At 41.5% G+C, this 25,455-nt stretch overlaps 1 protein-coding gene across 1 annotated transcript in view; it reads right to left on the bottom strand.

Moving 5' to 3' along the window:
* USP13 (ubiquitin specific peptidase 13) overlaps positions 1 to 25,455 on the bottom strand; it is a 120,186-nt gene that overhangs the window by 51,994 nt on the left and 42,737 nt on the right. The window contains exons 4-10 of the mRNA XM_025913585.2: positions 23,593 to 23,714; positions 17,776 to 17,918; positions 16,008 to 16,192; positions 8,509 to 8,603; positions 6,999 to 7,186; positions 2,046 to 2,117; positions 1,341 to 1,434 (exon numbers count right to left, since the gene is read on the bottom strand). Of these exons, the coding sequence (XP_025769370.2) occupies positions 1,341 to 1,434; positions 2,046 to 2,117; positions 6,999 to 7,186; positions 8,509 to 8,603; positions 16,008 to 16,192; positions 17,776 to 17,918; positions 23,593 to 23,714 (899 nt within the window). The remainder of the gene's footprint in view (positions 1 to 1,340; positions 1,435 to 2,045; positions 2,118 to 6,998; positions 7,187 to 8,508; positions 8,604 to 16,007; positions 16,193 to 17,775; positions 17,919 to 23,592; positions 23,715 to 25,455) is intronic.

The raw sequence follows: 25,455 nt of genomic DNA, 5'->3' as shown, positions 1-25,455 counted from the left end.
CAGCTGTTTTCACCATCACCTCTTCAAGGATTCATGGGAGCTCAGAGGTGGAAGAAGCCTGAATAACCCCCATACTCCAGCCCCACATCCAAACCATCCCTTCAGCTGTGTCCCAGATGAGGGCCTTCCAGTCTTGGATGGATGAAAGACTCGTTATCTCGCCATGGTGGATACCAACGCATCTCCCTGCCCCCACACCACTCTGATCTCCCAGCCTGGCCATTCGGAGTATCTATTTCCCTCTCCACCCTCTTAAGCCCCTTCCTTCTCCCCACCTCCAAACACCACCTCTAAATGCTCCCTTCATAATCTCCCTTCTCCCAGCTTCTCCACTTCCCCAAACTAGCCAGCTTTGTTATGAACAAGCGTTCATTCACTTTGAATTCCTGCTGTCAGTCTTGTTAAGGATGACTGACTGAAGGTGGGAACACAGAGGTCAACACTTGAGAAACAGATTTGCCCACTAAGTCAAAACAGAGCACTCTGAGGGCAGAGCAGGTGGTAGAGAAAAGGGGCACGCACTCCATTCAGGCCATATGCAGCACCACGAGCCGGGCTGCCAAACGCAGCTGTGTAAGCTGTGTACTGCAGAATTTCAAGGGCACCTCTCAAAAAGACCAGGTTGTGAGCAGTGTCCTCTGGAGTTGAGCAACAGAACCACCCAGGGAGGGGTCAGTAGCCCATTCTGTAGGCACATGGAAACGCAAGTCTCCCTATTAGGAGACGGGGTGCATCTTTCATTTATTCTATCAATAAACAGTGACTGAATGGCCAACTGAGTCTCTCATATCTGAGTGTGGTTTGCAAATCTGCTAGGAGCTTACCAAAAATGAGAACCACCCAGCCCTCCCCAGAAATTCAGAATTCCCAACTCTGAAGGTGGGAGCAGGGTGGAGGAGGAGGTGGAATAGGAATGTGTGTGTTGCTTTTTAACAACCAGCTTCTTGAGAAATCCTAGCAAACAAAGTTGAGGCCTAGGAGAAAAAAGACATTATAAGGGCCAAGATTATGCTGCCCAAGGAGAAAATGTTTGTATATTTGTATCAGGTTTATTCCTTCCATCTCAGCTCTATCTTATGAAGAACACTGTTCTGAAAACCAGTGACAATGGCATGCACGTAAAATCCATAAAGCAACTATGACTAGAAACACCAACCCTAGCTATTTCTTACCACAACTTTTAAGAGCACACAGACACCCTAGACTCCAAAATGAAATAGCTATTCTAATACCTTCCTAAATTTACAGCCACCAATTGCCAAAACATAGGAAATCCATATTTTAGCTGGTTAAGTCCCCTCCTACCTGCATATCAATGTGGCAAACACTGGGACACATACCTTGTGTTCTTCCTTCATCACCTGTTCAATGAGTTCAGATTTCACTGGAGGCTTTGAATACTGGCCTGAGAGAAGGCCGTGTCCTAACTTAGTCCTGGACAGGAGGGACAAAGAAAAACAAAAACGTCATTGTTGTTTTCCCATAGAGATATTAACATTATCTATGAATGCTTTTAGCTGGAACATTTTATCTTGGTTACTCAAAAATAACTTATTTAAGGAGGCCTGGGTGGCTCAGTCAGTTAAGCTTCCGACTCTTGATTTTGGCTCAGGTCATGATTTCACAGTTTGTGAGTTCCAGTCCCATGTCCAGCTCTGTGCTGAGAGTCTCCTTGGGATTCTCCTTCTCTCTCTCTCTCTCTCTCTCTCTCTCTCTCTCTCTCCCCCCTCTCTTTCTGACCCTCCCCTGCTCACACTCTCTCTCAAAATAAATAAATCTTAAAAACTTTAAACACTAACTTATTTATTTCATTCTTCTTGATACCGATGTCATTTTTAAACTAGCCTCAGTCCTTTATAAATAACTATTAATATCTTTCTTCTTCTAAAAGTAACACACGCTTATTTTATAACACTTTTAAAAATACAGAAAATAAAAAAGAAAAGAGAATTGCCTTTAATTCTGCAACCCAGCAATAACCACTAAGAACACTTACTGGATACTTTTCTAAAAAAAACTTTAGATACCTTTTAATCAGCACTTACATCTGTGTGTTGAAATCCTGTGTTGGATCTAAAGGAGAGTAGTCAAATATTCTTGGAAGATTTCCCACATACCTAGAAAATGAGAAGGGAGAGTCAAAACGTAGGAAGTGAATGAACAGAAATAAAATAAGCTGCCATCCTAGCTAAGACCTTCTTGTCTTTGTATCAAAGTTAACTCATCCACCCAAAGAAAACTTTTCCTGAAATCTTACCTTTACAGCTATCTTCATGGCTTCCATTGTGCTTCTATCAGGGGGCCTCAACCCTGGGTGCAAGTTAGAATCACCTAAAAAGTTTCTCAAAAAAATACCAAAGCCAGGGTCACCCCCAGATGTTCTGATGTTGTTGCCTGAGACTGAGGCTTGGGCTTTGCAATCTTTTCAAAGTCCCCCAAATGACTATAACATGTAACCAGAGTCAGAAACCACCGGCTAATGCCATCACAACTGCCATCTCAAAAACAAATGGTAAGGCTGGAAATTATCCCAATCATATCAAAATGAATAATGATGATAACAGGAGTAACAACTACTATCCCTTAAGGGGTCTCTATATAACCTGGTTGGGTCTTCATGAAAACCATATGAGGAAGGGATGGTTATTGTTACCCATTGGAGAGATAAGAAATCAGGATGCTTCCAAAGTCACCCAAGGAAGGAGTGATGAAGCCCAGAGTGCACCCAGGCAGCCTGGCTCCAAACCTATGCTCTGAACCAGTTTTCTGGAAGTACCTGCCCTGTCTGTGATCCCTTGAGCAGTCCCCAACCCGTCCTTCTGACCAGTTTACATTGACAGAGCAGCGCCAACTTCCACCACCCACAGCTAATCTCACTATACAATCATTCACTTCTCAAGTTCACTTCCTATTTCATACCCTCTGTTCTGTGCTGTTCATCTTTCCATTTTCAAGCTTTAACTCTCTGAGTGTGAAAGCTCTAGAAAGAAGAATCTAGAAGCAGATCCCTTTCACTGGCACTTCATGCACTCTGCTCTGCCCACTTCTCTGACCTCATTCCCATCCCTCTCCCCTAGACCACAACACACCAGCCACATGCCCTTCTTTGCCAGGACATGCCAAGCTCACACCTGCTTCAAGGTCATGCCATCTGCTCTCTTTCCCGGAATGTTCTCTCCACAGACCCTTGCTCCATCTCAGGTCTGTTTAAAAGGCACCTCTCCACCCGTCCTAATTCCCTATCACCTGACCCTGGCTGACTTTCTTCTTGGCATGCTTCAGTATTTGCAATTCTATAATTTATTTATCTCCGTTTATCATCTCTCTAGAGATTATATACAAGAGTATAATCTCCATGAAGGCAGATACATGATCTGAATCACTGCATCTCCAGAACTAGAATAGCATCTGACATGTAAAAGGCACTCATAAAATATTTGTGGGGGGCGCCTAGGTGGCTCAGTTGATTGGGCATCTGACTCTTGGTTTTCCTCAGGTCATGATCCCAGGGTGATGGGATCCACCCCACATCAGGCTCCACACCCAGCATGCAGCCTCTTTAGGATTCTCTCTCTCCCTTTCCCTATCCCAATCCCTCACTCATGCTCTCTCTCTCTCAAATAAAAACATTTTTAATTTAAAAAAGTGTTGAATACATTTATATTGTGTAACCATATAACCAATTTCCATAACTGACTACCTACAAACCAACATAAAAGGCATGACTATAATAAAGCCCTAGCAGAGAACCATGACAAATAGTAGTCAGCAATGACTTCTAATCAGATCCCCCAACTACTGGACACTTGTAGGCACCTGCTGTCTACAAACTCAGAATTTATTCCCCATATTATGTACTTATGCCAAAATTAACAGAGCCCACTTCTCTGGGACAGTCCCATTCAGATGGTTTTTGGATGTGTCACTAGGGCAACAATTCCATCTAGAAATGTTCTGTCGACCAAGAGCCAAATAAGAGATCAACCAAACTTTGGAACAAAACTGTCCACAGCCAGAGACTGTACTGAGGAATTGTTAAAACACAACATGATGAATTCATCAGCCCTCCTACAAACCAGTCTTTATCATATCTCGAACATGATATGAAGATGAACGTTAGTGAAAAGGCTTATGCTTTCAGGCAAGATTGGTGGAGAAGAATAAAAAACTGGGGCGCCTGGGTGGCGCAGTCGGTTAAGCGTCCGACTTCAGCCAGGTCACGATCTCGCGGTCCGTGAGTTCGAGCCCCGCGTCGGGCTCTGGGCTGATGGCTCAGAGCCTGGAGCCTGTTTCCGATTCTGTGTCTCCCTCTCTCTCTGCCCCTCCCCCGTTCATGCTCTGTCTCTCTCTCTGTCCCAAAAATAAATAAACGTTGAAAAAAAAAAAAAATTTAAAAAACTAAAGGTGGCAAATCTTTGATGTCAGAAAAGCCCATTTTGCTAGTAATTCATATTACTTTTCTAATCGACGAGAAATATTCTTCATTACAACAAAATTAAGTTAAAACACAGAAGCAATGCTGGATACTTTTTAAAATACGTATTATACCTTTAGTTTGCAATCTAGCAGTTCTCAAAGGAAAAACAGTTTTGCTATCTGATAATCCATCTTAGCTCTCATTCAGTTTGTACACTACACCAGGTTACTTAGACCGGATCCTCATCAGAAGTATTCTGAAATGTAAACTGGGTTCTGGTGGCAGAAAGAGTATCGAGGAGTCAGGCTGACATTTCTAAATTACACTGTGGTTGTACGTAAGGCATTTAATCTCTCTATGAGACACTCTTTCTACTTACAAAATGGAGACACTGTCCCCTGAATCTAACCCCACTGAGTTAGTCCCGCTGGGGAGAAAGGAGTCAGAAAAGCAAGTATTTCAATCAACTGACACTTGGTAAAAGAATGAGCAGACTGAGGATGAGTATGAATAGATTGCTCATGTTCAAATATATACAGTAAATGTGCAGAAATCAGAAAATTAAATATTCAGTAATATCAAATTCTAAAACTCTTGAAACAACACTGAGCTGAGAGATTTGAATCTTAAATCCAAAACACAGATGTGAGGTACATTTTTTCATTAAAGAAAAAAAAATCAGAAAGATAAAACTGTTCATCAAACTTTGGAGGGTAGAAAGCATTTTCAAAAACTATAGACTATAAAGCACTGAAAATGTTGGATTTTGTAACCAAAGAACACAAGTTTCCTCCATTCTAGTTTAAAAGAAATAGTGATTATACAACACCTACCATAAGGTCTTTCCTTCAATATTTTTTTTAAAAATCCTGGACCATGAGACACATAAGATGAAGTTATACTGTCCCCCAAATAACAATACAAGTAGGAGACAATGGCAAAAATTTGTGAAAATAATACGATGTGTGATACATAACTTTGAAAAGGTTTTCCCATCTCAGAGCTTCAAACTTGCTCTTCCTCTAAAACCCTCCGCCCCACTCCTCCTGCATATGGGTCAAGGTGTGTGCCCCTTTGCATGTCCTTTCTTCAAAGAGATCCTCCCTGATCACCTCTTCCCCTTTTCCTCCGTGGAACTTACTATGTTTATAACCATGCAGCTGCTCTTCTGATCATTTATTTATTCAGTGTCTGTTTGCCCAAGTGGGGCCAGGCACCGTGTCCTTTTGTTTACCACTGAACCCCCGCACCCAGCACACTGCTGAGCAGAGCAGAACCACTCCTCATTGGCTGGATGTGAAAAGGAAAACTAGACATGCACACTAACCACAAATTTCCAAAGCCAGAAAACAGCAAGAGGAATGAGTACTCAAATACCAAGAGAGGAAAGAAAAGGATATTTGATATACTTTTGATTAACCACCATTAAAGCAATTAGCATTTCAACTCTACATGAGTAAAAAATTGTCCTGTGCTGTTCCTAGTGTGCTGCCTACCCCTCCATCTGTAAGCACATGTGTCCTCTTCCATACTTGAACCATGGTAGAAACCTACCCACTCTGGAATACACTAGAGATAATTTTCTTTTTCTTTAATTTTTATAATTTTTAATTATTTGGTGGGGGGGGAGTGGGAGTTAGACGATCCAAAATAGGCTCTGTGCACTGAGAGCCCAATGTGGGGCTTGAACTCACGAGCTATGACATCATGACCTCAGCCAAAGTCAGATGCTTAAGGAACTGAGCCACCCAGGCACCCCAAAGATGTTCTAAACACCCACGAGTGCACAGCCACACTCCCAGTCTGTGCAGCGACCCATCGAAGCCCAGCCTAGGGAAGAAAAGGGCCACAGACACAGCTGCTCTCCCCCTCCATGTGGGAGGAAGAAGGCAGCCCCATACACACACAGTTAGGAAGCACCCTAAATCAGTGGCTCCCAATTATCTATGGTGAAGGGCCAGCTGTTTTATTTCAACTCATACAGGTGACTCCTTTAAAAAATATAATAAAAGAAAAAATGAAACACCTCTCATAAAGCATGACAATGTCAAATTGCTACAAAAACTTCTAAATCCTCACTCAATTTCCATAGTTATCACAGATCCCTATCCAGCAGTCCTAGGACCAGTGCCAGTCTGTGAACCACATTCTGAGTAGCAAAAAAATGAAAAGCTTAAATCCGCCAAGAAACTCCACTCACCAGGAGGGCAACACTGATCAAACCGATCACTGAATCTCTCCTAGAGCATCTATAGGAAGGAATGTGGCAGGCTTCCATGAAGATTGATGATTAATATTTTCTTGGCATAGAGGGTGATTGATGGTCTAAAAATGGAAGCCATTATTAATATGACAAACCCCTGTGAGTTTCTCAGTTACAAAGCTCTCCTAATCTCACCTGATTCCCGTCACACTTGACAAGTGTTCTCACCCAGCTCCAGTGCAAGAAGTCACACCATGAGGATGTGGTGAAATGTCCTGCAGCTGAGGAAGACAGGGTCCCCGGCACATGCTGAGTGGACTGGACGTGGAGTGGACGAAGGGCAGCGCTGTGCGCACAGGTCTGCAGGGGGACACTTACGCTCTCTGGAATTCTGGGATGCTGAAGATGGCCTGCATGACCGAACTGAGATAGCAGCTGTTGCCCAGGTTCTTGAGACCCGTGTACCCGGGGCCATACATGGGCTTCAGCTTCGTCCCCGTCTCCTGGATCACTTCCCACTCGCTGACCCGCGGCTTGATGTCATTGTCCCGAAGCCCGTTCTCTGTCTGGGGCAAAGTCAATGAAGGAAACCAACCTTACTTGTAATTATCACCCAAATATCATGTCCCAAGAGTTATTTCTAACAGCAGTGGATGTTTCTGTCCCTTTATTCCTCCAGCTAAGCAGAAAAATAACCTAATTAAAGAGACTGAGGTAGTGATAGCTGCACAAAAATGTCAACACGCTCAATGCCACAGAACCACATGCTTAAAAACAGTTAAAATGGTAAATTTTATGTTACGTATGTCTCTCCACAGTAAAAAAGAAACACATCTTTAAAAGATTAAAAAATGAAAGAGAGGGGGCACCTGAGTGGCTCAGTCAGTTAAGCGTCTGACTCTTGATTTCAGCTCAGGTCATAATCTCACAGTTCATGAGTTCAAGCTCCGTATCAGGCTCCGTGCTGACACTGCTGAGCCTGCTTGGGATTCTCTCTCTCTCCCTCTCTCTCTCCCCCTCCCCCACCCATGCTCATGCTCTCTCTCTCTCAAAAATAAATAAACTTAAAAAATTTTTAAATGAAAGAGACTGAGGAAAGGAGATAAGAGGAGGAAGAAAGACAAATAGGAACTGAAAGAAAGAAGCAAGTGGAGTGACTTCAAGGGAAGAGACAACACAATACTTCAAACAGAAAGGCAAGAAAGCTGGAGAGGAAAGTGAAGGAAAATCATGGGCCTCAGGAGTGCCCTGAAATAAGAGGGGGGTTTAAGAAGAGCACAGAAAGTAAACTAGAAGGTGACATGAATGAGGATGAGGAGACAGGGGAGGAGAGCCTGAGGACAGGGAGGCGGGCTGGGAGGGAAGGGCCACAGCAGAGCACGCACACTCAAACAGCTCCTCACAGGGACAAACATTACATAGGCATGATATCGGCTTGAAAACACAATATTAAATGAAGCAAAGCTTTTCCCATCAACAGTATGTTGGCTTGTTCTTTCCACCCCCGAGCTCTGCTTCCCTTCCTGAAATTAATTAAAGTGATGTCGGTCACAGATCATTTTAAAGGTCATCTTCCCGTACCTTCTCGCTTCAGCGAACAAGGAGTGATTCATGCAACTCTCCATCAGAGGAGACAGAAATTTTGCAAATAAACTCCAACTAAAACAAATGGTACTTGAGGAGGTGCCTCTTTTATTATACCATTAAAAAAATATTCTAAGCTGGTAACCAAAAGAAAATGCTAATGAATTAAATCCAAGAAGTAAATGCACACATTAAAACCGAAAACCTATAGAAGCAAGATTCCTGTTACAGGAATTACATATTAAATAAACCAAATGGTTCCCTCCCTGCAAGGAGGGAACACAGACAAAGTCGACCTTCTTACCCCGTGCATATGAAGCATATCAATTCCAAAATGCGCTAAGTGCTTGGCCAAATGAGGATCCAAAACAGGTTCCTCTTCTTGAAAAGAATAAACATCTAGAGGGTGAGGAGAAAACAAGGAATGAGATTTTTAACCAAGTTGTTCAATATTCAACATGTATTTATTGAGTTCCCTCTATGCACCAGGCTTGGACATATCAATGAATAAAGTCAAAAGAAACCCCTCCTGAGTTTACACTCAAGTGGAGAAAGGAAAGATGATAAACAAGGAACATAATAAAGATAGATTTTGTAATTATTCCCATATATCAAGTCTTTTGACATTTCAAGAAGTAATTTTTTAAAAAGGATTTCTGGGGCGCCTGGGTGGCTCAGTCGGTTAAGCGTCCGACTTCAGCTCAGGTCACGATCTCACAGTTCGTGAGTTTGAGCCCCGCATGGGGCTCTGTGCTGATAGCTCAGAGCCTGAAGCCTGCTTCATATTTTTCCATCTCCCTCTCTCTCTGCCCCTCCCCCACTTGCTCTCTGTCTCTCTCTCAAAAATAAACAAACATTAAAAAATTAATTTAAAAAATGATAAAATAAAAAAAGGATTTCTGAAACAAAAAAATTAAAAAGCAGCATCTAAAGTTAAAATAACTGAAATTAAACAGATGTAAATGCCTAACAATTGATTGCCACGGCAGGGGGAGGCTGGGAGGGAACAAAGGGAACGCACAGGCCCTGGGGAGCAGCCGAATGGCTGGGGTGAGGTTTTAAGTCCAAGACAAAACAAAATTCTGCCTGTGGAATCCTCTATGGTCTCAGACCTACCAGCTCACCAACTTCCACCTCCCACCTGCCCCTTCATCCCTTCTTTCCAATGTTAGTGTCCACACCGCACATGGCTGGTGAGAGATTTAGTGAAGACTGTTCAGTACTTCCCAAATGCGTCCACCTCATAGCACACACAGAAAATGAGGATGCATGTGGCACAGCAGGGTAACTCAGGAGGTTCCAGCCACCCCAGGCCCGGTCCCTGGGCACCAGAGCCTGAGGGATTAGCATCTTGGCCTTCTTGGCAAATAACCCCAAAAGCTTTCCAAACTACTGTCTTTGGTGTCCTGACACAGCAGTGCAATTGTGGGAGAGGGAACAGATATCTTCAGGCCCATTTTGCAGGTGAGGAAAATAGGCTCATATGGTTAAATAATTGGCCTCAAACCCCACAGGCGGCTCAGAACCCAGGTATCCTGACCCCCCCCCCCCCAGTACTTTTTTCTCTGTGCCATTCTATTTCCTTAGATCTCTCAGGAGACTCAGAGACTTGGTGAAGCATCATCGCAAGCCCTTAACAGGAATGAAGAGTCAAAAATCACAATTTCTTGGGGTGCCTGGGTGGCTCAGTCATTTAAGCACCCAACTTCGGCTCAGGTCATGATGTCACGGTTCATGGGTTCGAGTCCCATGTCGGGCTCTGTGCTGACAGCTCAGAGCCTGGAGCCTGCTTTGGATTCTGTGTCTCCCTCTCTCTCTTTCCCTCCCCCACTCATACTCTGTCCCTATCTCAAAAATAAATAAACATTAAAAAAATTTTTTTAAAAAGATAGCATTCTCTAGGACAGGAAAAGACAGACTGTCCAAAGAGGTTCCTCCTCTTTGGAACATCACAGGGAGAATAAATAAATACACACACACACACACACACACACACACACACTATGGTAACCTTCTGACCCATGTGGAGACTCATGGCCACCAAAGGAATTCAGTCTTTCTATTATTAATAGATTAAATGTTGTATAGCTTTCTCTGCTATCCCTCTTCCTCTAGGGACCCATTTTAACTTGTAGGTAGGCAGCCTTCATTTATATTCTTTCTTTAGTACAACTCCATGTTCTCAAAAGCAAAACAAAGGACAAAATCCCCAGCCCAATCAAGAAAAACATCCCCCTCAAAAGAAAGAAAGAAACAAAGAAAGAAACAAACAAACAAAGAAATACTTCCCCAAAAGTTTAAATACTAAAAACACCAACAAAAATCTTTAAACTAATAATTTGAAACAAATATATAAATAATATTTTTTAATCTATGGCAAGTAACAAAAAAATGCCACTCAAATACTAGCTGGGAGGTGAAAATGACATTCCCTAGGCACTTTCACTTTGGTTATTATTAACTAATGAAACAGTTTTGAAGACTTAAAGAGTTTAAGACTCTAATTATTTGAACTTTATTAGAAAATAATAAAATTGCCAGAACTGAACTGATGGCATTGGCTTAGGATTTTGAAATAAGTGAACATCACACAGCACTCTATAGTTCTTGTTAGGCTCATGCCATAATGAGAAATTAATGTTTCCTACCTCCAGTCATTAACTGCTCCAAAGACTTGGTCAGACATGATAGTTATTTTTTACCACAATGATAAAAACAGTTCTGTGAGTAACATATAAGAAATCTAAAAAGGAACTGTGACCCTTTTGGCAATCATGAAGAATTTATAAATGACATGAGACATGTAGTCATAGAAAAAAAAATGTGAAATGGACTCAGGAAAGACCATCCTGAGATGTACTGAGTTGGCACAGGGGTTGGTGGGACAGGCTATTTCACAGCTGCTGTGGGCATCTCCAGAAGCTTCTCCTGCACCAAGGCATTATAGCTTCTTCTTAGGTAAACTAGTTTCACAACAGAAGAACAAAACACCCTCTCCTGCCTCTGTCCTTCCTCAGCCCCTTCCTACCAAGAACCTCATCCTTGCTTTGCCAAATCAATGTCTCCTCCCACAGAGGAAAGTTTTGTATTTGTTTGTTTGTACAGTGATCTGTTTCTTGGTTTGTCGCTGTACCCATGGAAACCCAGAATGGAATTTAATACGGGGCCCATTTTTACTACCCATGCCACCACAATGGCCTAGCTTGCATGGTCCAGGCTTCTTGGAAGAACTAATTCTAAGTTGTGACCTCAAGGTGAGTAGGAGTTTCTCACTGAACAGGTATATCCTTATTGGGGAGAAGGAAACCAGATGATCAGATCACATTGCCATTAAATACTTGAGTCCGCAACCTGCTTGGATTCCATGTGCACTAAGCAATATTCTAAATATAAGTCAGCTCCCCACAGGGAAGGAATGTACTGGTCAAGCCAACATAAACATCCCACTTACAGGCAGTTGTGGTTCTCACTATAAACTAAAAAATAAACACTTTCTTGTGAGTTGAATTAGCCTGGATGAACCCAGCGAATATGGAAATGGGACCCTTGGCAGTGGTACCTTCACCAGGAGGTGGCCACCCTAGACAGGGGGCACCATACCCTCCTAGGCCTCAATGTCCAAAGGCTCATCATCAGACATTAAGGCAAACTTCAGGTATGTTTTCATTAACTTATTTGACTTTAAAATAAATGAGTTATAGTTAGCAATCTATTAAACAGACTTAAAAGAAACTAAAATTGATACATCCGTAAACTAATATGATAATTAGACTAAAAATAATCATTGTGCAACACTGCATAAGGCAAGCAGAAATCAAACCCTGATCTTTCTTCAAAAAGTGAACATTATTGCAGGTGAATCAATTCAAGAACCCTCATCACAAGCTATATGATCTACATCGCTGGTTGTCTTATGCCTTCTATGATAGAAACAGAAGTACTTATTCAAATGTTCTCAATTACATGAGAGGAAAAACCCTGAGAGTTGTCCCTCCTCTACGAAAAAAAACAGGGGAACCCATATGCCTCAGTCAGTTAAGCGTCTAACTCTTGATTTGGGCCCAGGTCATCATCTCCTGGTTAGTGACATTGAGTCCCGAGTAGGGCTCTATGCTGACAGCACAGAGCCTGCTTGGAATCTCTCTCTCTCTCTCTCTCTCTCTCTCTCTCTCTCTCTCTCTCTGCCCCTCCACCACTTGCATGTGCAGGCACGCATTCTCTCTCAAACATTTAAAAAAAAACAAAACAAAACCAAAAAAAGCACTTAACTGTGGCAGATAATGAATTAATATTCTTAGTAGCTAAAGAGTTTTTTTAAACAAATAAGGAACACCTACACATACACTACTAGAAAATCAACCAACAAAATTCACAAACAGAACTACAAATGGCCAAAATTACTATGAAAAATGTTTAGCCTTACTAGTAATGCAAAAGAAAACAAGATACAAGATTAGCAAAGGTTTTTAAAAGTTGTGAATACTTGGGGCACCTGGGTGGCTCAGTTGGTAAAGCATCTGACTTCAGCTCAGGTCAGGATCTCACGGTTCATGAGTTCAAGCCCCATGACAGGCTCTCAGCTGTCAGCGCAGAGCCTGCTTGGGATCCTCTGTCCTCCTCTCTTTCTGCCCCTCTCCTGCTTGCTCTCTCTCTCTCAAAAATAAATAAACATTTAAAAGAAATTGTGAATACTGAAAGTTGTCAAAGATTGGCTAAAATGAGTATTCTCATACCCTGCTGAGAAGTAAATTACTATGACTGTTTAAAAGAAATTCAGCAATTGAAAATGTAAAAGGATCAATCCTTGTCCATAAGAATTTATCCTAAATATATCATTAGACAAACATCCAAAGATTTCCATATATGTAAGGATACTCATCAGAATAGCAAAAAAATTATAACAACTCATAGGAGAATAGTGAAATAATTTATGGAACTATCATAGAATATTTATTGAAGAATATTTAATAACATGGAATATATACATATTTAATGTTAAATAGAGGAAAATAAGGAATAAAATTTTATACACTATGATTCCATTTTTGTGAAAATGTGGGGCAGGGGTTGAGGGTGCTGTTGAGTGTTGTGTAAGAATTGATCAAGGCCTGGGGCGCCTGGGTGGCGCAGTCGGTTAAGCGTCCGACTTCAGCCAGGTCACGATCTCACGGTCCGTGAGTTCGAGCCCCGCGTCAGGCGCTGGGCTGATGGCTCAGAGCCTGGAGCCTGTTTCCGATTCTGTGTCTCCCTCTCTCTCTGCCCCCTCCCCCATTCATGCTCTGTCTCTCTCTGTCCCAAAAGTGGATAAACATTGAAAAAAAAAAAAAATTTAAAAAAAAAAAAAAAAAGAATTGATCAAGGCCTTGGGGCACCTGGGTGGCTGAGTCAGTTAAGCTTCTAACTCTTGATCTTGGCTCAGGTCATGATCTCACAGTTCATGGGCTTGAGCCCCGCATCTGGCTCTGCACTGACAGCACTGAGCCTACTTGGAATTCTCTCTCTCTTCCCTCTCTCTCTGCGCCTCCCCGACTTGTGCGCTCGTGTTCTCTCCCAAATAGATAAAATTTCTAAAAATGTTAATTAAAAAATTTTAAAGAAAGAATTTATCAAGGCCTTAAAACATGGGAAAAAAACTAAAAGGAAATACCCAAATTGTTAGAAGTGATTTGCCAAATGGTATTACTAGTGATTTTTTTTTTTTTTTTTTTTTAAATTTTTTTTTCAACGTTTTTTATTTATTTTTGGGACAGAGAGAGACAGAGCATGAACGGGGGAGGGGCAGAGAGAGAGGGAGACACAGAATCGGAAACAGGCTCCAGGCTCCGAGCCATCAGCCCAGAGCCCGACGCGGGGCTCGAACTCACGGACCGCGAGATCGTGACCTGGCTGAAGTCGGCCGCTTAACCGACTGCGCCACCCAGGCGCCCCACTAGTGATTTTTATTTACTTCTCTAAGCTTTTCTGTTTTCTAAATATGTTACACTAAATATCTGCTTCTTGTCTAATCAAGGGGCAAATATAAAACATTCCTTCCTCAAGCTGTAAGGAAAAAAGCTTTAGATGTACTCTAAATCATAGTTTGAAAGTAAGTGTCATGCGGAAAAAAGGCTTCTGGAAATTTAAAGATGCACAGAGAACAGAATTAACCCCTGCCTTTATTATTAGCATACATTTAAATAGAATTTAATTATTTAAATACTTACATACCAGTTGGTTTATTTAACAAAAGTATTTGGGCATACCATGTGTAAGATTTCATACAGAACCCAAAGATGAGTAAGACAGAGCTCTGCCCTAAAACAACTGAAATTTGAGAACTAAGCCATGTATACAAATAGTTGTAGTCTTAGGTTGTTCCGAGAACTGGACTTCTAATAACTGGTCTTATCAAAGCACTACAAAAAACAACATAGAAAGAAGACACATCCAAATTATTCTCCCCTTGCAATTTTGCCCATTAGAATTCCTACATTATAAACCCTTCCCTCTGTAGCCCCCTAAAAGGACAATGATGGTTGCCTCATACAGCAGTCATTCAACATAGGGAAGACCTGTAAGAAACTTGCTGTAACCCCCAACCCAAGTTCAGGTCCTGAATTTCTTCTTCAGATCCTAGAACTCTTAGGATTCAACCTGGCTTGTGGAGAGGTTTATCCATTTGCGGGAGGAAGGTTTGGGACCAGGAATTGGGACTTTTGCAGCTACTTATCTCTAATGAGTTAAACATTAGTCCACTAACTGTGGAAGCAGGAAAATAATCCAAAATGTGAATCAAAAGGTCTTGACATGACTAAACTGTCAGCCCTCAATTATAAAACAAATGAAAAACAAAACCTGTTTGATGGAAAAGGCATGGTAGACAAGAAGTATGCCACATTTGGTGAAAACACCCTAACCAATTAACTCTGAAGCAGGCTAACTCAGTCCTAGAAAGAGAACAGAAGAAAAGACAAATGTCTTTGTACGTCTCTTAAAAAAATCATCTTACCTTAAAATGAAGAAGAAACAGACTAAAGCTTGGAAAGATGAAGAAGACTGACCTAGCTGTTGGTCCAGATCTATGCTTAGTAAACGTTTTCAATGACACTTACATGATGGATTCTAATGGCCATTGCTCAGTATTTAAGTTTCTTGTTATTGATCCTGATATGATTTCCCTTTTCCATCACAAAATGGTAGATGGAATTAACTAAACAAACGTGGCTAAAAAGTAACACTTGAGAGCATACAGTGTGAGAGCATAAAGACAGCCAACTCTGAAGCTGACAGTACAAGCAGGAACCAAATCCAACCCTTTTGCTGCCAGCTGATGTCACACAACAGCCTTTAAAACCCCTCTTCTCCATAATGAACCCATTTGTTCCTGAAACGATACTAACCCCTAATGAATTCTAGGGCTTCCCTCTACTATGGTTTGATTATCCCTGTTCACTTCACAGGTCTTGGTTCCTACCCCTGTCCTCTTAACCAAGAGATATACAAAAAGATAATAATAAGAGTGAACAGTAGCAACTAACTTTTATTAAGGCCTTAACTGTATGAACTGGGCTAAATACTTTATACACATTAGCCTCCCTCCCCTACGAGGGAGATGCCCTGATCATCCTCAAGATGAGGAACTTGAAGCTGAGAAGTATTTGAAAACTTGCCCAAGACCTCACAGCTAGTACGAAGCAGAATCAAGATTCAAACGTGAGCTATGTCATGGCCTCCACCCTCCACCCTCCACCCTGGGAATGAAGGCACTGGTTAAATGAAGACGGAGCCACTGCAAGTTCCCCAGGTCAGTAAAGGCACACTCACCTGCCCCGTCAGGAGTGATGGTTCCCAGTTTCACAGCCAGAGGGTAGCCCATGTCTCTGTAATGCTCCAGCGCGTGGCCATTGCCCCCGGAGCTGTCAAAGAACCATTTCCCACACAGCACGGAGCCATCGGTCAGATTCAACCAGAGGTTTTCCCGAAGGTCACACCTGGCACACTTCCAACCACTGAAAAAGTCATTGAAGAGCAGTTGGTATGGCCAGAACTCAGAGCATAGTTAGAAAATTAACATCTAAGAAAACAGAGTGTCTCAAGCTGGGGGTCACAGGAAACGGTCAGTGGACAACAGAAACCAGTGCTTCTTTCCTCCTTTTCTCCCTTCAAAATATTAATGTCACCCCTCTCAGAGCAGCAGGACCAATCAGTACCGTCTGCCTCCACAATGGGTTTTACCTTAGAAAACTGACACAGAACCTGAGGTTGGGAGGGGAGGTCATTTCCTTAAAATTCTGACGTGAGGGACACTAATAAATAATACATAAATCTAAGATACTAAGGATCCCATGTATATAAACATGTAAAGTTCTAAAGCATTAGCCACACTTAATAAAACTAGTTTAAACAAATGCTACTACACAGTAAATCTGTATTAAGTAGAAAGAATGTCAACTTCACTGAAGGTTAAGTGTCGGGTATGTGCTAGGTACCTTCCAGAAGTTTGATCTCCTAATTCTAATAAACACCATTGTCAAAGGGAGAAACTGAGGCCCAGAAGTAGTCTGTCTTCCCCTAAGACCACACAGAATGGGAATTCAGTACAGGCAGGATTCAACAAGACTAGACACCCTCCTAATCCATCCACTCTTTGTCTCGAGTACCTGCCTCTGAAACACAACAGACCTGATAGGAGATGCTAATGTAGACCAAAGAACATTCCAGCCAAAAATGAGACAACCAAAGACTTTTATAAGTTGGGGTCCCCTAGAAGCAGACTCTGAAACAAAGATCTGAATGTAAATAGCTTGTTTAGGAGGTGATCCCAAGAAGTACTGTAAGAACATAAGACTGGAAAGGTCAGGAAGTCAGTCCAGGCATGTCAACAAGATGACCATCATGGGCAACTGGGGCTCAGTCCAGTTGGGGAACTCCAGGAGATAGGCCCACTCAAGGGGTAAGGGTCCAGGGTATTTATCCATCCACTCCACAGCCACTGGTTGAGGGTTTGAGGGCTGTTCCAGGAGGATAGGAAGGAACATTAACTCTGTGGCATTTCTTTCTAATTTTTTTAATTTTTTTTAATGTTCATTTTTGAGAGAGACAGAGACAGAGCATGAGCAGGGGAGGGGCAGAGAGACAGGGAGACACAGAATCCAAAGCAGGCTCTAGGCTCTGAGCTGTCAGCACAGAGCCTGACATGGGGCTCATACCCACAAACCACAAGATCATGACCTGAGCCGAAGTTGGATGCTTAACCACCTGAACCACCCAGGCGCCCCAACTCTGTGGCATTTCTAACTGACACATGGCCAGGCCTACCTAGCCTCAAGCAGCCAGAGAAAGCCCTCAAGCAAAGAGTTGCAGGTACCTGCCACTGGAAACCTAAGGGTGGGATGGGCTCAGGGGTATGGGCTCGACATGTTCAGAATCCACAAAGGTAAAGATATTTTTGGAAAGAATTTTGAGCTTATTTTTAATCAAAGGCATCTGGTAAAAATATGTGTAACTGCTAATTCAGAGAAAAGGTAGAAAAGTAAATATTCCTTTGCCCAGTTTTAAGGGGTAAAGTTCCATTTCACCAGCTGATGCTCACCTTGGAGGAATCCTGACTCCATTGTCCAACTGGGTAAGGTTATTGGCATATTTGGATACTGGCAATTCATTTTCCCATGTGTCTGGGTCCTGCTTTCTATATGGAGATTTTGAGCTGAGAACTGCATCACAAGCAATTGTTACCTGTAAGACAAACCCAGGTATCATATGTAAAAACAGTTTGAGAGAACATCAACTTCTAGAAAACAAATTTAAAACTTTATTAATAAATACAGGCTAATCCAAGAAAATTCAAACAGCAGTTGCCATAAAAGCAAGATCCTAGCTAGCTAATTCCAGCACTTTCTCCATGAATCTAGCTAGGTTTAATCCCTAACCTGGAGTGTGCAATATTATTGATAATGACACAAGATAGCAAGAAACCAAATCCAGTTTGTAAACCCAAGCACAGGAGTCAGATTTAACGATTTCTTAGCAAGCTGAGTGAAAAGTATACGGCGAACAATTTACAAGAGTGACATTAGCTACAGGAATGCCTAGGATTTACCCAACTGGTGTGTTTTCCTCCTAACAAATATACACCCAGATATCCAATATCCTCAACTCATCACACAATGGCATGTGGTCAAGGGCATTTGAATGGAATGCAAGCAGCACAGCTCCATTTCTTAATCTGGTGCAAATGTGACCCTGGATGGGGACAGGCCTAGGTGTCTCTGTGCCAGATCAGTCGACATCATGAGCAAATCAGTGATGTCCAGCTTGGCACCAACTGACCACAGGGGAAGGGGATGCAAATTCTCTGCTTTCTCCCAAACCGTTATGATCCTGGACATATGCCTTATCACCACATTTGCCATTTACTTAATGCTATAAAAACTATCTCTAGCTGTCTTTAAAAACATATTCTGGTGGGAATGTAAAATAGTACAGCCACTTTGGCAAACAGTTTGGCAGCTCCTCAAATGGTTAAATATACCTAGGCATCAGATGGTTAAACAGAGTTACCATATAACCTAGCATTCAACTCCTAGGTATGTATTCTAGATAAATGAAAATATGTACCCATACAAAGACTATTGTACACATATGTCACAGAAGTATTATTTATAACATCCAAAAAGCAGAAACAACCCAAATTCCTGTTAATGATAAGTGGATAAATAAAATATCATATGTCTACACAATGGAAATTCAACAATGAAAAAGAATGAAGTCCTGATACATGCTACAACATGAGTGAATCTTGAAAATATATGTAAGGTTTAAAAAAGGCCAGCCACAAAGAACTATGTACATCGTATGATTCCATTTATATGAAACGTCCAGAACAGGCAGTTCCACAGAGACAGAAAGTAGATTAGTAATTGCCAGAGGCTGGGAGGGATGACAGGTTGAGGGGTGATGGCTGCAGGCTAATGAAAATATCCTACAATGAGATAGTGGCGATGAATGCCCAACTCTGAATATAATAAAAGCCACTGAATGGTTTTAATGGGTTTTTTTTCAATTTAGGTTTGTATTCTACATCACTAAGATCCCACACAATTAGCTGAACTTCATGGCAGAGTATTTTCCCCTGGGTGGCCCTAGAATTCATTAAGAGACAAGGAAGGAAGTTTCCTCAGCTGCCATCCACCCCCACCCAAACCATGAGCAATTCCTATCACTCCTACATGCAAACTCTATTTGGAACCTTCCTCTTCTCAACTTCAACCACACTCCTCTTGTCCCAGCCACTAAGACAGCTCACCCAGACGGCTACACAGCAGCCTCCTTGCAGTTTCCTTTCTCCTACTCCTGCCCCTCTTCTGCATAGCAGCCAGAGCGGTCTGCTGTGAACATCAAATCCTATCCTTCTGTGGCATAAAACTGCAAGGTACTACCAAGTGATGACACAGTCAGGAATAAGGAAGAGGTCTCTGCCTTCAAAAAAACTCATACTCCGGGGCGCCTGGGTGGCTCAGTTGGTTAAGCGTCCGACTCTTGATTCCGGCTCACAGTTCCTGAGATCGAGTCTCACATCAGGCTCTGTGCTGACAGCATGGAGCCTGCTTGGGATTCTCTCCCTCTCTCTCTGCCCCTCCCTGACTCATATGGGCTTGCTCTCTCTCTCACTCTCATTCTCTCTCTCTCTCTCTCAAAATAAATAAACATTTTTTTAAAAAAAAGCTTATACTCCATTACACGTCAGGCATCCATAAATATATCTAAACCTATTAAAGAGCTATTCCTGGGGCACCTGGTGGCTGTGTCAGTTAAGCGTCGGACTTTGGCTCAGGTCATGATCTCATGGTTCGTGAGTTCAAACCCCACATTGGGCTCTGTGCTGACAGCTCAGAGCCTGGAGCCTACTTCCGATTCTGCATCTCCCCCCCTCCCCCCCTCATGCTCTGTCTCTCTCTGTCTTTCTCTGTCTCTCTCTCCCTCAAAAATAAACATTAAAGAAAAAATTTAAGAGATATTCCCATTCATCTCTCACTACAAACACTTTTATACATACAATTAGTCTTTTCTTTCAATTATCAAAATTCATCTCCCACTTCATTCCAGGAATGACCCTAGAAAACAGGGCTGAGGTCACCATAAACCCCCTTCCTGATTCTATGGGTTTGGACTGCCTTAACACTTCTGTGCTGCCTTAGCACTTCTAACTACACATCCGAATCTTTTTAGTCTGGTCTGTTATTACAATCTCTTTGTTGCTTCAACGACTACCTCAATCCCTTCCCTGTCCTCCTCTGAATCTTCTCCACCCCATTAGATCTTTTTAAAGTGCTCTGGTTTGCAATGCACAATAATGTTGACCAAGATTTGACTATAATGTTCTCTCTTTTCTTTGAATACGCTTCTTGGTGACATTCAACAAAATTTCCTTAAACTTCTGGGCCACTATAAAACACTGATCTAGTGTTTTCAGAGTATCATCTGAAATCACTTAGTGACCGTTTGTATGGATCACAGCTGAAGATCAGAATCCATTATCCTGTAATTATACTATGAATTATCTTTCTCTGGTTCCCTGGATTTGTTGTCCAGAGTGAAGACAAAGAACGTGATACTAGTCCTGGCTCCATCCCAGGTCTCCATAGGCTTCAAATTCAGTAGTGTTCTGGAACTGACTCAAACTGGCTTACAAAATTGATTGTTAAATTTTAAGAAATTCTGCAAGACGGTTCTTAAGCACAGCCATTAGTTTTGTAATTAACTTACAAAAACTTACAATTAAGTAAAATACATTTTTAAAAGGTAACAAATATTCAAAACTCTTCACTTCCTGTTCTACTATAACTTCCGATCTTCCGTGTGCTCTTGAGGTTATTTACATCTACGTTACGTGACTGGTGGAAATTCTGTTTAATGGTGTGCTACTGCGCGTTCTCTTTTCAACACTGCATTCAGAGACATCATGTTAGCCTGAAATCAGCCATGGTGGGAATATTTACACCATGGAAATCATCAAACACTACAAAGCAGGGCTTTTCCCCCAGGGAGCTGGTTGCTAAATATTTACAAGCACACCACTGCTTGAGTTCCTGGTATCTAAAATGCGGCATTAGATTTCAGGCTGTAAGATCCCTACTGAGCTTCAAATGCTATGTGTCTGTGAACTCTGCATCACTGAGAGGTGGTTTAACTGTCCGGGACCATCCAAGGAGTTCCTATCTTAAACGCAATTTTTTCTGTGATGAGAAGCTCAAAAGATGAAGCAAGAGTCATCTGGTTGGGTGATTTTGAGCTCAATAATGTTTGTAATTTAAAAGCTTAAAAAGAGAATATCAAACACCAAATATGTAGCAGAAGCATAAAAAGAAAATACAGGAGCTAGGTTTAAATAAATAAATAAATAAATCCTATTATATAAATAAATAAATCCTATTATTTTACCATCAGATAAATACAGGTGTTTACTTCAATCTCTCCACCCCAACTTCCAAATAATCCTCCCTCTCCCCTTTTTTAAAAATTCTTTTTAAGTATTTCTTAATTCTAAAAGATTCTGTGTTAAAAATTATAACATTTATTGCTGGATTCAGATTCCTATGACACTTCAATTTTAACTAAAAGTATTCACACTTCAAATTATATTGTGAATACAGGAATAATTAAAAAACACTTAAAGGCTCTTTCATCAACTTTTTTCACACAGACTTTTCCTTCTTAAGTGAGTGAGATCAAAGTATATTGTGAATATAAGAATAATTAAAAAACACTTAAAGGCTCTTTCATCAACTTTTTTCACACAGACTTTTCCTTCATAAGTGAGCGAGAGAAAAACTATTTCTCATGACATTTATTCACAATGTGCTTCTTTCTTTCTTTTCCAACAGCAGACATAAGAGTTTTATTAAACAAGGGCAGGCAGTAAGTACTCTCAGTATCATGGAGATACAAGCTTTAGTATATAATTTCAGGTAATGGGACGAGGTAAGACCATTTTGCCCACTCATATTTTATCCTTGGTAACAGCCACATGAGTCAACACAGGGAACTGGAGAAAGGAGAGGTAATTTAATTCTCTGTGCACTGCTAAACACTTTGCACTTAGCACTAAAAAGGATAGGTCACATATAATAATTAAAGGAAAGAACTACAATAGGTAAATACACAACATTTTCATTTCTGTGGTCTTGTATTTAGGGATAAAGTAGGTCAGGGGCAAAAGAGGTTGTATGGTAGAAACCTGGTCCCTAATGACATGGGAACCCCAAGCACAAACACCCTCCCCCTCCTGGCAGAGGCAAGTGAGCAGGTGGCTGTGGACACAGAGTCACACAATGTCCTGAAGATTCCGGGACCTAAACACCTGGCTTTTGTTCTGGAGTGTGAGGAGGGGAAAAAAAAGAACTAGCATACCTAAACTCAACTGACCCTGACCCCACTACTACTGGTGGCCAGGCTCTGACAATTCAGGGTATGCACAGATTGGAAAAGAGGAAAAGAAAGGGAAGAGAACAAAGCAGAGAAGGATGGGGTGAGGGAGACGATACAGGAAAGAACAGGAAACACAGTTGTGTCCTTGTAGAAGCTCCACGCCCCTTCACAGCCTCAAACTAAAACAGAACCTGGCTTCCTCACAGCTGCTCAGGAAGATGAAAGTCATTCCACAAAAAAAAAAACAAAAAACAAAAAACAAAAAACAAAAAACAAAAAAACAAGGGAAGGGAAGAGAAAAGAAATCCACCACTAAATCTAAATGTTAAAACCTAGAAAGTAATCTTAGTCCTCATGAGGAACAAAACTTTCAAGGAGTCTCACATTACCACAGAGCTCCCGCAGACTTGTGATTTGTAAACGTTTGGTTATTTTTATAATCGTGTTGCGGTTGTTTTGGCAGAGAAGTCCTTATTTCTCCCCCAAACAAAATCTCATACAGAGGGCTAACATGCAGAAGATATAAAAATATAGCCACTCCTCTCAGGAGAAGACACCCCTCTCCAGCAGCCCCTGCATATCTCAAGGGGCACAGTGTGAAAATCTAAGCAACAGACTGTGAACTACAAGCAGCAAGAAGCCAGCTCGCCTGGCGGAGGCCAGCCCACCTTGGTGGGGAGACAGGGGACCAGCTCACGGAGCAGGAGTGGGGAGCCAGGCCACCTGGGGGGAGGCCAACCCAATGTTTGTACAGCACCGAGAGTAACGCACAGCAAAGGGTATCTGGCCCAACACTACTGAGACCTCACCCTGCAAGACCCTTTCACAGAGAAGAAGCAGTATGCTCATGATCGTGCTCATTCTCCTCTTCTCTCATTCAACCCTCCTTCCCCACCTCCACATGCACACACACCGCACACGCACACACACCTGACACAGAGAGTCACGCGCATCTAGCTAGCAGCCGTGCACACTCACTGACCAGGGCTGGTAACTCCTCAATATTTGGTAGTGCTATTTCATAGTGGTCTGGGAATATAACAAGTTTGGCTTCATCTTCATATTCATAATCGTCGCTATTTAAATCGTCATCAGTATCTAGATCTGAGGAGAAAACAAAAACAAAGAACAAGAAGTGAAGAGAAAACATTCTACACCAAGGCAGCACTCACTGGGAAAGCCAGAAATCCACAGCAGTGACAAACAAAGGTCATGACATTTACGATTCCCTCCTCTGACAACCATCCATCTGCCCCAAACCAGGAGTAAATGTAGGTCTACCATCTTTCCTAAGTTGTGAATACTTACTAATAAGTGACAGATGTATAAAGACTGAGTCCTATCATACAGCTTTACAATTAAAATAGATACACGTGCTAGATATTCAATTCTTAAAGATTTTTAAAGGAATAAATTGTTAATTATGATTTGCCGGGTACCAGGCTCCTGATTGCGTAAGAATGGGTTGGAATGTCTTTCGTAACACTGTAAGATGGAAGAAAGCACAGGATTTCAGAAGTGATAACCCAAGGTTCGATCCCAGCTCCAAAATTTAATGTAACTTTGAGCAAGTCACAAACTCTCTAAACCTTAGTTTCCTCACGTGTAGAATGGAGATAACAGCTCTTACCTCACACAGTTTATACAAGGGTATGTAAGAAATTGTAGACAAGAGATCAGGCACATAACGGGTAGTCAATGAATGAGGGCTATTTTTTAAAAATAAAATGTCAACCTCCCTCTCTCTGTCTCCGTCTCTCTCTCTGTCCCCTTCCCCCTCTAGGAGTTATTAAAATACTGCATTGTAAACCAGAGGGGAAAACTCCATAATATAACTAGTCCTGTTGTCCTCAGGCTGTGCAGAATTTCCAGTAAGAAAACTGAGCTCCTCTAGCCTGTTATTTATCAAGTCATCACCTATCTGCTTGGCTAATCTCTGCTAAAGGTTAGGTGAAGGCTCAAGGAAATGTCTTGTCACAGTATTTCCTTGGACATTTCAGCCTTACATTCACATGGATGCCAGGATCCCAGATCATGTTTGTATATTTAGATGTTTGGAACTATGGTGACAAAGAGCGATTGAGCCATATTCCACTCACACCACACATAAACAGGTACACAAACATGGGTCTATAGATAGGAAGAAGTTATTTTCCCAGACGAAGCAGCTGCCTGAGAACCAAAGGATCTAGGTTCTGTTATTACCTTCTTGTTTGCCTCCAATCACAAACTTAGTATCTTTTTGTATACAGTGCTGCTCCTGAATTCTCAAAAGGAAGGCAGTGTTAAGCGGAAAATGAGATACAGGGAAACACAGTCTCAATAATTTTTAATAAAAGGTCCAAATACTAAGAATCAGAAATATCAAAATAACCAACATTATTAGATAGCTATAAGAGTTCAAGTTGACAAAAAGCAATGTCAAAGATGATTCTAAGAATTTAAGAAGTCACTAAAGGCATTATTTGCTAGATGGAATGATGCCCAATTCATGAATTATTTAATAAAAGCAATTAGATCTTCAAATTTTTTTAAAGTCACTAAAGGCATTTATTTAAAGGAAATGATTCACAGACATTCTACATGTAATAAAAATTTGGATGCCCCAATATCTATAATTTTAAAAATTAGAACCTAAATGTTCAATGAGAATGGTGTTGAACCCAACAGAGTATTATTTAAATATTTATTTAGACTATGTAGAAACATGGAAATATTTATCCTATGGCAATATTAAAAATACAAAATTCATCTTCATGGTAATGACAGCTTTGTAAAAGTTATGCCCACAGACAAGCAATAGAAGGAAACCTGAACAAATGAAAACAGTGAGTGTGTGGGCTTT

This window comes from Puma concolor, chromosome C2 (genome assembly GCF_028749965.1).
Source record: "Puma concolor isolate L17-30 chromosome C2, mPumCon1.1.hap2, whole genome shotgun sequence".
NCBI classification, from domain to species: Eukaryota; Metazoa; Chordata; class Mammalia; order Carnivora; family Felidae; genus Puma; species Puma concolor.
Note: the sequence above shows the minus strand (reverse complement) of the source record. Positions and strands in the feature narration are given on the sequence as shown.